We start from the raw sequence: 12,529 nt of genomic DNA, 5'->3' as shown, positions 1-12,529 counted from the left end.
GCTAAATTTAAGTATGCTAAAAAATCTATATTCAAATTAGTATGAAATTCTCTATATTTTAATCTTATCCGACCTCACAAAGTATTCCTAATGAGATGGACATATCAAAACAACCTCGTTACATTAATGACTTTGTAATTAGAAAATAGCACTAAATGAAACTCACAACTAAAATGTTCCTTATACAAAACTTATAGTTGTCGGCGTATTTTACTGATTCACATAAAAATTTATTACTAATCATACACTAATCATAAATGATTGAGGGAATCATGCTATGGACCTATTTTAATTCTAAATCATCACTTTTAGTCTTGACATGCTTAGCTAAACTATGATTGGATGATATTCGTAGGTATTTTTATAGGAGTGTGATATCCACACACATTTTTTTACTTCTCTCACACTTTCTTGGTTTTCGGCCGTCGGATCGGATGAATTGAAGAAGATCAGCGGACAGAAATTAACAAGGATGTGTGAGAAGTAAAAAAAGATGTGTGGATAGTACATCCCATTTTTATATTTCTTGCTTTTTGTAGGAAAGTAAGTTTCCAAGAATAACCAAGGAAGGAAGGCAAGTTCGCAAACTTTTCTTAGCTTCTTCCATGTTTGTATGCACTTTTATTTATTCCCAGCACATAAAAATTATCAATGTGATGTTATATGTAACGCAATGCAAAAAGGAATATAATTTTTTTTAGATATAAGTTTTCGTGCGAGCTTCCATATTCACATGCCAGAAACCCAACTATTGAGAAAGGAAGCTTCCATTTGTCCATGACTATATATAACTAATGTGACATGTCTAACATCGACAAATTTTAAATATAAAATTTAAATTTAACTGTCTATGTAGCACTTTAATATTTTTTTTTAAATTTGACTCTCATCTCGATATTTCAAATTAAACTGTTATTTTATTGTAATTTATTGCATTGAACTATTATAATAAAGATGTGTGTTATCCACACACACATTTTTACTTCTTACATACCTTCTTAATTTCCAGTCATCGGTTAAATGAATTGAAGAATATTAAATGAAAAATTAATAAAGAGTGTGTGAGGAGTAAAAAATGGTATGTATATATCACACCGTTATAATAAATACTTTAAAACAAAAAACAGTAACAAATTAATAAATGTATTTAATAATTAATTTAAAAAAAAAGTTGATGCTGCAGTTAACTTTTGTGGAAAGAAATCCTCTCTAGATCTCTTCTACCAAGGTCGTCCGATCAAACGATTCAGGCCTTCCAAATTTTATCAAATGGTCCACTTATTTTGACCTTTTAAAAGCTATAATAATTTTTTGCCGTTGGATGAAATTTAGAAGGTCCAAATCACTTGATCTAGTGGTCTTGGTGGAAGAGGTCCGGAGATGATCTCTTTCAAACTTTTGCAGGTGAGGGTTGCCAAATGTCATGCCATATCAGACTTAGTTTTCGATTAAAAAGCATTGTTGCTGTCTTTTTTACTATTACAATGTAGCATGTTAACATCTTCCTTGAAAGCACTCTTAGTTTTTTAGAGTATGACAGTCAAAATATCACGTGGTGTTTAATCTTTTAATCTCTCAAATTCAACCATACAAAAAGGTTGTGAATTTGATGTCTATAGCAAAAATCACCAGGTTCGTTGTCAACACAAATGAAGTTAACTGTTTCAAAGAAACTTGCCTCCGGGTTCTTTCAGCATGCAACTCACAGTCCCTGCCGGAGGGCATCTGTGTGCACAGCCCAATTACCAAACTGGGTCTTGACGATGACCTCTACTTAACCAACAACCTGCTGTCTCTCTATGCAAAATGCTCTGGAGTTGAGTCTGCACGCCACTTGTTCGATGAAATGCCTCGCAGAGATGTTGTGTCATGGACAGGGATGCTGTCCGCGTATGTCAGGAACGGACACTATCATGACTCGCTTGAATTCTTTGATTCGATGATTGTTTCCGGTCAGTGCCCCAATGAGTTTACACTCTCAAGTGTCTTAAAATCGTGCTCGTTGTTGGGAGAGTTGGATTATGGGACTCGAATCCATACATTTGTGATCAAGCTTGGATTCGAGCCAAATCAATTTCTTGGCAGCAGTATGATTGATTTGTATGCCAAGTGTGGTTTAACCGAAGAGGCTTGTAAGATATTTAGGGATATGGAGAGTGGTGATACTGTTTCTTGGACTGCAATCATCTCTTCATTGGTCCAAGCTCAGAAATGGAGACAGGCTCTAGGCTACTACATAGATATGATATATGCTGCTAGGGTTCATCCAAATGAGTTCACTTTCGTAAAACTTTTCGCTGCATCCTGCTCTCTTGGTTTGAACTATGGGAAATTACTACATGCCCATTTGATAAGATTCGGAATGAGGCTGAATCTGGTCTTGAAGACGGCCATGGTCAATATGTACTCGAAATGCCAGAAGATGGAAGATGCTATCAAGGTGTTGAATCAAACACCTGAATATGATGTGTTGTTGTGGACCTCTGTTATTTCTGGCTTCACTCAAAGTTTGAGAGTCGCGGACGCTGTTGCTGCATTGCACAAGATGGAGCTCTCTGGAATTGTACCAAATAATTTTACATACTCTAGTATGCTGAAAGCTTGCTCAGCGGTTTTGTCACTGGAATTAGGAAAGCAGATCCATTTGCAGGTGCTCAAGGCTGGATTGGAGGATGATACTTGTGCAGGAGGTGCACTAGTTGATATGTACTTGAAATGTTCTGACCTCATAGAAGATGGTTTGAGAGCGTTTAGGGAGATAACATCGCCGAGTGTCATCACTTGGACTTCATTGATTGCCGGTTTTGCTGAACACGGTTTTGAACAAGATTCTTTTCAGTATTTTCTGGAGATGCGAACAGTAGGAGTCGAGCCAAATTCCTTTACTTTCTCTAGCATTCTTCGTGCCTGCAGTACTGTTAAATCTCTTAGTCAGACACAAAAAATCCATGGACGTATAGTTAAAACCAAAGCGGGCAGTGATATAGCTGTTGGGAATGCTCTTGTGGATGCTTATGCTGCGCTGGGGATGGTGGATGATGCGTGGCATGTGATTAACTCCATGATCCATCGAGATGCTATCACGTATACAGGTTTAGCCACACGAATGAATCAGCTAGGTAATTATGAAATTGCACTGGATCTCATCACCCGTATGCAGACTGATGACGTTATGATGGATCGGTTTAGCCTTGCAAGCTTCTTATCTGCATCAGCTGGCTTGGCATCAATGGAAACTGGGAAGCAACTTCATTGCTATTCTATCAAAGCCGGTTTAGGCAGTGGGATATCAGTTTTGAATGCCTTAGTAGACTTATATGGGAAATGTGGGTGCAGAGATGATGCACACAGAGCTTTCAGTGAGATCTCTGAGCCGGATATAGTGTCATGGAACTGCTTGATTTCTGGATTGGCATCGAGTGGATATATTTCATCCGCTCTCTCTTCCTTTGACAATATGAGGTTGGCAGGTTTTAAACCTGATTCCATTACATTCCTGTTGGTGCTTTTCGCTTGCAGCCATGGCGGTTTGGTTGAACTAGGTCTTGAGCATTTTCAGTCAATGAGAGAAAAGTATGATATAGCTCCACAACTGGATCACTATTCCTGTTTAGTTGATCTCCTTGGCAGAGCCGGGCGACTAGAGGATGCCATGGAAGCGATCATGACCATGCCCTTTAAGCCAGATGCCTTAATTTACAAGACACTATTGGCTGCCTGCAAGTTACATAAAAACATTTCCCTCGGGGAATATACAGCGAGGCGAGGGATGGAACTTGACCCGTCTGATCCAGCTTTTTACGTGCTGCTTGCAAGTTTGTATGATGATTCTGGTCAGCCGGATTTAGCCAAAAGTACACGACAAGCAATGAGGGAGAGGGGATTGAAGAAGAATGTCGGGCAGTGCTGGATGGAAATAAGGAACAGGGTTCATCTCTTCGATGCAGGAGATCGATCACATCCACAGATAAATGAAATCCATGAGAAGGTAAAGTCACTTATTACGGAGTTGAAGAAGAGAGGATACTCATATCAAGACTACGAAGATTCATCGTATCACATTGAGAAGTTAGCTGTTGCATTCGGTCTTCTCAAAACACCGCGTAACGCCTCCATACGCGTGTCTAAGAATGTGCGCATATGCGGCGAATGCCATAGCTTTATAACGCTTGTAACTCAATTTGTTGATCGCGAGATCATTGTGAGGGACGGGAACCGGTTGCATATCTTCAACAAGGGTGAGTGCTCGTGTAAGGGTGCAGGTAATTTGCAGCATAAGGATTGCATGGACGAAAATGTTAGCCTGTTGACGATGTAGCTTTCGGGTTGCTTTTCCATGTAAAACGATAAGAATTCAGAAAGCCACAACAAAGAGTTTACGTTAGTTCATAACCATGCAATTGTGAGACCAAAATCGAAAACCAGATATCGAGCATCTCAACGGAAATCAGGGGCCGAATTTAGGAAAACAAGATCGTAATGGTACCAACACTCGAGTGTAGATTATTGAAAAATTAAAGCGTTCCTCCCATGATTAGAATTTATACAGCCCAGCAAACAGGAAAACTGTCACCAACAGAAGAATACAAGAAAAAGAAGGCTTCAATTCAAATCTGGAATCCATAATATCCCTAGATGCATATGCCAACGGATAGTTTACTCCTTTGCTTCCGACCCAATAGAGGCGACTTTAGCGTCATCCAATTTTGGTTGGTTTGTAGTAAGGCCGTCCAGCGTTTTGTAAAACTCCTCAGGAAGAGGACCAGGTCTGTGCAGAGGAACATGCTTTGGAACTGGAGCATCATTCTCGATCACCTCACATTCGTAATCATCAGGAACACCCCATGGATCCCATTCTGCAATGCAACTCAATACAGAATGCAAACTGTTACAAACAATCCACAGAATATTGTATATCAATCGAAACAAAAGCTTGTGATAAGATAAAAATTTCGAGGAAATAATCTACTGTATCTGTTTCGTTTACACAACTACTTCGTATAAAGACAATAAAGCTACCGGTTCCAACGTCAGAACAATAAAACACTGAGACAAAAGAACCAAAGACGCCAAATTAATTCACACATGAGATAATAATGGCTACTGAAAATCATTGTTCACACAAACAAAAATTCCTACTTTGGATATTGACCGAGAGTTTGAAATGCATCAAGTGAAGAAAACGGCATTTTCTTATTACGTGTTCTACTTGAGCTCACATTCTATTGTGTCCACAACCGCAAAACTTGTGCACAGTCAGCTAAGTGAAAATGCAGTTTCTTCGGCTGAATGTAAATACCACTCTCACCCAACTTACTCCGCTTTGACCACCTCATATGATATGCATTAACAACACAGCATTCTCCGGATATTATATCTTCTTCGGAACTGATAAAATCAAGTACCCGCCTTTCGTTTCATGACTTGGTAAACATAAATACAATCGCTAACAATTTACAATCATTACTCACTTCTCCCATCTAATTTCCATGATAGAAATGGACAACTGAAGTTACCATCACAAAACTACACAGGCTAGAACAATAAAACACTGAGACAAAAGAACTAGAGACACCAAATTAATTCACGCATGAGATAACGATGGCTAGTGATCATTGTTCACACAAACAAAGATTCCCACTTTGGTATTGACCGAGAGTTTGAAATGCATCAAAGTGAAGAAAAAGGCATTTTCTTATTATGTGTTCTACTTGAGTTCACGTTCAATTGTGTCCATAACTGCAAAACTTGTGCATAGTCAGCTAAGTGAAAATGCAGTTTCTTCGGCTGAATGTAAATACCACTCTCTCCCAACTTACTCTGCTTTGACCACCTCATATGATATGCATTAACAACACGGCATTCTCCGGATATTAAATCTTCTTCGGAACTGATAAAATCAAGTACCCGCCTTTCGTTTCATGACTTAGTAAACATAAATACAATCGCTAACAATGTATAATCTTTACTTGCTTTTCTTACCTAATTTCCAATTCCATGATAGAAATGGACAACTGAAGTTACCATCACGAAACTACGGAGGCCAAACCTAATCACCAAAATTTCCAATTCCAATTCAATTTTCGTTTTCGATTTCTCATCAACCAAATTCAAGGCACAGAAATTCGAAATCATAAACAGCATTTCTGAGCAGGCACTGATTATTTTGAGGTCTTTGAGCTCAATTCCAATGTTATATGACCGAAATGTCAATCGTAAAACACAAATAAACATTTTCAATTTCATTTATTTTCAAAAGTATAAAGCTAAATAAAAAATAAAAAAACTGGTTTATCAAATAATAAAAGCAATAAATTGTACGGACCGATCATCTTGCCGATGAGGGTGAGCTCGTCGCGCGCCTCCTCGATGAGCTCCTCGACCTGGCCGCAGCCGAGCTTCTTCTCGATCGCCTCCCAGTCCTCCTCTTCGCGGCAGACGTTGAGGCGGTGGTGCGTGAAGCTCTCGACGGCCTTGCGGTAGCCTTCGTCCTCGGGGACGGCCTGGATCTCCTTTAGGGTTTTGGAGTAGAGCTCGATTAGGACCTCCCTCGCATTGGGGACCACGTCCAGCCCTACGATCCCCGTCGTCTGCTTCACCCTGGCCAACAACGGCCGTCCGATCGCTCGTAGGAACATGTTTTCGAACACTCTCTCTCTCTCTCTGTGCGAGTTGAAAGCTCTGAGTGAGTCGGATCGGTTCTTCCTCTCTTCTCTCCCTCGCTTTCAGAATTCTGCTTTCAAGTAATTTTCTGTTGCCACGTCTTCACAGGCCCAGTCATGTAAAAGCAATCAAGGCCTGCAATATTATTTGAGCCAAAAGCCCAAACACGAAACGTAAACCTGATAACGGACCCAAGAAGCTTTCTCTAATCCACATCAAAAATGTCATTTCCTTTCTAAAAAATGGGACAATTGGTGGTAAGTCTCGGTTATCCATTCATTCCAGGCCCGGAGAGGCTATGAGGAATTTCATCATATCCGTGGCTACAGTCAAGCAAACTCACCAGTTCGGAGCATTGAACCCGCGACCTTCCACATTTTTCGGTTTATCGTGGAATCGCAATTAGGGATGGGCAAAATACCCACGGTTATGGATAACCGCGGTTACCCGCCAATTTAAACTTCACGGTTACGGTTATGGGTAACCGTTTAGATAATTAAACAGTTATGGGTATAATCGTTTACCCGTGAAATTTAAATGGGTGGTTATGGGTATTAACCGCGGTTATAAACGGGTCCCGTGCTCCGCACACACTGAAAAATCTCTGTAGTTTGACATATTTATAATTAAGTTGTTTTTGCAATTTAAGGTTGCGTGTCTATTTTTATTCATATTTACCTTTTTTCTACTAAATTTTATTTGAAATTTGTTACATGTTATCTTTATTATGTTTGATCATACATATTTTTACCGTCCGAAAAGAAAAGCAAACGTAAAAGAAAGTTTTAGTTTGCATTTCAACATTATGCGCTAAAAACATGAGTGATTGTATGGTTAAACAAAACAAAGTTAAAGTGATTTTTTGGTATGGCCACATGGTGGTGGTTCTGGAAAGATTAAAATGCCTCTGTGAATTTTTTCGACTTCTAAAATGATGACTGTCGTGACAGAAGCTACTAGCTAGTCCTCCTTATGCAAAGGATATAAAAACAAGAAAATACAAATAAGAACTATGGGCAAATTAGATCTACTTCTTTCTCTTCCTTTTTCTTTTTTGATCCTACTCCTAATTCATAGATAACATTTTAACACAAAACAATTATTTATGAGCAAGGTTCTAAAAATCGCTAGAGGCTAGTCGAGCGGTGGGCAGGGGCCTAGAGCCTAGGCGGCTAGGAGGCACCTAGGTTGACACACTCTGACCCGGGATGTCTACTAGGACTCTGAATCGAGCTATGCTGGCCGACACCTGGAAGGTGATGAAGCCATAAAGTGTGATGATGTGGAAATATTGTGAATAAATTTAAACCTAAGAGTGCCTAAATACCAGAGTGCACTAGTGAGTGGGAATAAACCCACTTCACACGTGACGTTAAAGCATAAGTAAGTACAGAAGAGTGAATTAAGAATCGTACCCTCGAATAATCTCCAATATTAAGAATCACCAATATTCCTCGACGATAAGAAAGCTCATCTAAGAAGACCTGGAGGGTGAAAACAAGACAAAGGTGAGTGGCCTAGTAAATAAAATTTTAATAGAACTCATATAAATTTGTATAACCCCTCGCTCCAATACCTATATAATTTCCAGACTTAGAATATAAAACTATACATTTTTATATACATATATCAATTCAAGTCATGCTTCACATATTTATAATCATATGTTAATTTATCGTATATTCATCACGTCTGCTAGCTCATCACATATTCACCACATATGCTAGTAAGTCGGAGTCACCTCTGGTGACCTATACGACATATTCATATCTCATCACATATCTCATCTATCATGGCTAGCATGTAAGTGGAGTCACCTCTAGTGACCTATACGACATATTCATATCTCATCATATATCTCATCTATCATGGCTAGCATGTAAGTCGGAGTCACCTCTAGTGACCTATACGACATATTCATATCTCATCACATATCTCATCTATCATGGCTAGCATGTAAGTTGGAGTCACCTCTAGTGACCTATACGACATATTCATATTTCATCACATATCACATCAATCATGGTTAGCATGTAAGTCAAAGTCACCTCTAGTGACCTATACTACATATTCATAGTTCATCAATTATTGCTAGCACATAAGCCGGAGTAAACTCTAGTGACCGACATATTCATATCTCATTAATCATGGCTAGCATATAAGTCCGAGTCACCTCTAGTGACCTATACAACATATTCATATCTCATCACATATCTCATTAATCATGGCTAGCATATAAGTCGGAGTCACCTCTAGTGACCTTTACGACATATTCATATCTCATTAATCATCTAATACTGTATACTTACTTGAGTTTACCTAAACTTACCTGAACTTACCTGTGTGTCCTGCATTCACCTTTACACTTCAGAGCGTTCACAGCACCACAATATATATATATATATATATATATATATATATATATATATATATATATATATATGCAACAAATTCAACTCATCGTTTATGTATTATTCAATAGGCATGGCATTTTTAAAGCATAAATCATATAATAGCATTTTTTGGGAAAAACATCAAGTGTGTACATATATACCTAAAACCAAAAGCCCACACCTATTGCTCAATTCCGTAAACAAGGCTATGGTCTCGATTATTTAATCTAATTTCTTATATGGCTGCATCTAATGTCTCGTTAGACTGCCTACGTACCCTAAGCAGGGATCAAGCCATTCGTAGTTCACACTAATCATTTATGGTAATACACAATGGATATATCACGATGAAATCTAAACTCAACCATCTCATAGTATTTTATAACATATAAATGTATATATATCATGGCATAGATTTCTCATTTTTATTTAAAAGTATTTATAGAATTATCAATCATAAAAAATATGATAAGCAAGGAAAGATCCACTCACCTGGAGTTCGCGCTACAACTTCCTAGTACAAACATCGAGGCGTCACGAATGATCGGTGCATGTGACCAATTATCGAATCACATCTCAGAACTCTTATCAATATAATACATAATTCACATAAAGCACATCCTCAAGGACATTATAAAATAGTTTGAGACCCATTGACCACAAGTCAACCGTCGATCAAAGATAGACGGTGGGGTCCACAACCCTACATAACTCAATCCAGGAGATTCGCAACTCAGATTTTCGATCCGTAACTTCCAAAGATACACATTGTATTTCTAAAATAACATACTAAAATTTCATTACGATTCAACAGTCAGATATCCGCCAATTGCCCAAAACCAAGTGGCGGTTAACATTTATTTTATAAACTTACAAATCCAATTCGGGTAGATCCATTCTTCAGATTCCTGATCCGTAAGTTCCTATGATCCTCAAATATTACGTACTATAATATATTAAAGTTTGGTGATAATCTAACGGTCGGATCGTCAATTCATATTTTGACCTATTCATGAATCGAAATGAAACTAAGTCCAAACAATCAAATTATGACATACAGATATCAAATATGAACCCAGGGCATCTAATGGTACTTAAAAATAAATCATCGGCCCACTGGCCATGTGCCGCCGCGGGTGGCGGTCGGCCACCCCAACTCGCCGGAAAAATTCAACTATTTTTAAAAATTCTCAAAAATTACATAATTGAAGGTCTCAAAGAGTAGAGTAAACTTTATACCTGTGGACAAGTCAAATTTGTCCTATAAAGGCTCCAATTTTGCTAAAACTGTATGAAACCCTAGAATTGGGTGTGATTTGATTCGACCTCCAAACTTGCTTTGACGCCTCTACCACTGCCTGGGCTTTGTTCTTGGGTTCTAAGGAAGTCTAATGGTAGTGGTAATTGAAGGAAAACCTTTCACAAGTGGTGGATTTCGAGCAATGTTCCCCACGACACCCACCTTCGGTTTTTGAATAAATTACCACCAAATTCCTTCTAATTTTAAATGGAAATGGAAGAGGGAAGGCTAGGAAGTTGTTTATAGGTGGTGGTTTACTTTGATTTTCCAGAAAAATGCCAGAAAAATGACGGAATCTCCACGGGTCGCGCGGGTGCGGGTCAACCCGTTTCTTCTTCTTCTTCCTCTCTCCTTTCCTCTCCTTTCCTTCTTTCTAATTGGCCATCATCTCCTTCTCTCTCTTCTCGATTCGCTGGACTCTCTCTCCCGTCCCTCATGTTCTCTTCCTCTATCTTTTCCCAATTGGGCAGTTCTGCCCAATCCCTTTTCTCTGTTTCTTCTTTCTTTCCTTTTCCCCCACTCTTTTCAAATCACTAAAATGATATATATAAAATAAATACATTTGAAAATATATAAAAATATATAAATAGTGACCAAACCAAAAGTACTTCAAGAAAACGCTAATGGATTAATTCATACACCTCGCTATACGTTGTCAACGAAAGTCAAAACCCTCGCCTCTAAGGGCATTTTCGTAAAATCACACTTTTAAAATTTGTAAAAACATAAAAATTTGGGACAGGTTGTCACATAGGTGGCCCTATGCGAATTTATGTAAATTTATTATATATTTTGTAAATAAGTGTCTATTTACACCTTTAAAAAAAAACTATACTTGTATGGATAATAAAAGAATGATAAAATGCAAAAATAGAAGTAGAAGAATACACAAATTATATACATCCAAAAAGTTCAATATTTTAAAAATAGTAAGCATATAATCATAATGAGGGGGATTTGGATGATAGACTAAATTCTTCTTGTTCAAGAATCATGATTCTTGTATTGGATTAGACATGGATTAAATTATTTAACCTTGTTGTATATAGTTTATTTCTTTTATTTGTATGTATCCCCTCAAAAGTACTCCAATTCATTTCACTATTGGATGAACTTGTAGTAAATCCATCATTTGCAAATTAGGTACACAATTTCCATAAGTATACCACCATGAAACCAAAAAAAGAAAAAGCACACAATTAATAAAAATATATATAAAAAAACCGCTCAGACCTGCCTAGCCCGCCTAGCTTCCAGCCGATTTTTAGAACAATGTTTATGAGATAATAAAATTGAAATTACGAGCAATAGTCTAATAGAGCGAGTAGGTTCAAAAATTAAAATATTTTACAGCACTATGAAAAGTATGACTGAATTATTAGTTTTATTTTAATACAAACGATATTTTATATTTATCTACAATCAAAGTAAAAGTTTAACCTTGAAACGCTGTGAAGATGACCTAATCACTTGCATTATTAATTTTGTAAGTACGAAGTAACTGAGAATTTTTTGTGTTCTTTTAATATAAAACTATAAACTAGATCTTCTATTTAATAAGAGATAAACAACATTAACAAATAAGGACTCTTTATCTTATTTTTGTTAGTTTATACGTCTTGTTTTAGACATGGTCTTCCTCATATTTCTGGAATATAATAACCCGCCAACAACTTGCTTTACCATTAAAATTCCTGATATTTTCTGCAACTGGATATTAATATATATATTTTAAAATTATTATTCTTAAAGACAACGTGAAAATTCGTAATTATTACAATAATTTAAGGAAGATGAGGATTTTGAATTTGAAACGCATGATTTCAAATCTGAATATTTAAATGTTTCCTTTCACATAAAATAATCAATAATACTATCTAAATTAAAGTTGATGACAAATTCCCAAGTAAATATATTTGACCAACTCTAATCCTTATTACCCAAAGAGATTATTTAATTAATCCGAATTTTGTCCTCATTGTATGAACAGACAAATAGAGGATCTAGTGTTTGTCCTGTGACAAAGGAGACTGAACCGGAGCGGTTCACGGTATGACAAATTAAAACCATGGGGATGACAAATATTTAATATCCCATGATTTATATAAGGATATAAAAAACTTCTAAAAGCATGAACAATTTCTCAAATAAAATTATTACCTTATAAATTAGA

The 12,529-nt window shown here is 37.2% G+C and overlaps 2 protein-coding genes across 2 annotated transcripts; one reads left to right on the top strand and one right to left on the bottom strand.

Moving 5' to 3' along the window:
• The first annotated feature begins 1,609 nt into the window (after window positions 1–1,609).
• LOC103410301 (pentatricopeptide repeat-containing protein At5g52850, chloroplastic) lies at window positions 1,610–4,392 on the top strand. Its single transcript, XM_008349017.4, has one exon. It carries the CDS (start codon window positions 1,610–1,612, stop codon window positions 4,316–4,318), a length of 2,709 nt encoding a protein of 902 aa, XP_008347239.1. The 3' UTR covers window positions 4,319–4,392.
• Window positions 4,393–4,480: 88 nt separating this feature from the next.
• Window positions 4,481–6,789, bottom strand: LOC103439817 (probable NADH dehydrogenase [ubiquinone] 1 alpha subcomplex subunit 5, mitochondrial). The gene is made up of 2 exons (XM_008378438.3): window positions 6,326–6,789; window positions 4,481–4,856 (listed from the first exon to the last, which is right to left on the bottom strand). The coding sequence occupies exons 1-2, from the start codon at window positions 6,636–6,638 to the stop codon at window positions 4,657–4,659; spliced, it is 513 nt and encodes a 170-aa protein (XP_008376660.1). The 5' UTR covers window positions 6,639–6,789; the 3' UTR covers window positions 4,481–4,656.
• Between the last annotated feature and the right edge of the window lie 5,740 nt (window positions 6,790–12,529).

The sequence above is a fragment of the Malus domestica genome, chromosome 07 (genome assembly GCF_042453785.1).
Source record: "Malus domestica chromosome 07, GDT2T_hap1".
Classification (NCBI taxonomy): Eukaryota; Viridiplantae; Streptophyta; class Magnoliopsida; order Rosales; family Rosaceae; genus Malus; species Malus domestica.
This window is presented reverse-complemented; position numbering and strand designations above follow the sequence as displayed.

Excerpts from the sequence above, each read along its gene's own strand:
- LOC103410301 (XM_008349017.4), top strand. The coding sequence starts at position 1,610 with ATGTCTATAGCAAAAATCACCAGGTTCGTTGTCAACACAAATGAAGTT.
- LOC103439817 (XM_008378438.3), bottom strand. The coding sequence starts at position 6,638 with ATGTTCCTACGAGCGATCGGACGGCCGTTGTTGGCCAGGGTGAAGCAG. Across the intron at positions 4,857-6,325 it reads CCTCATCGGCAAGATGATCG|AATGGGATCCATGGGGTGTT; the intron begins GTCCGTACAATT and ends GTTGCATTGCAG.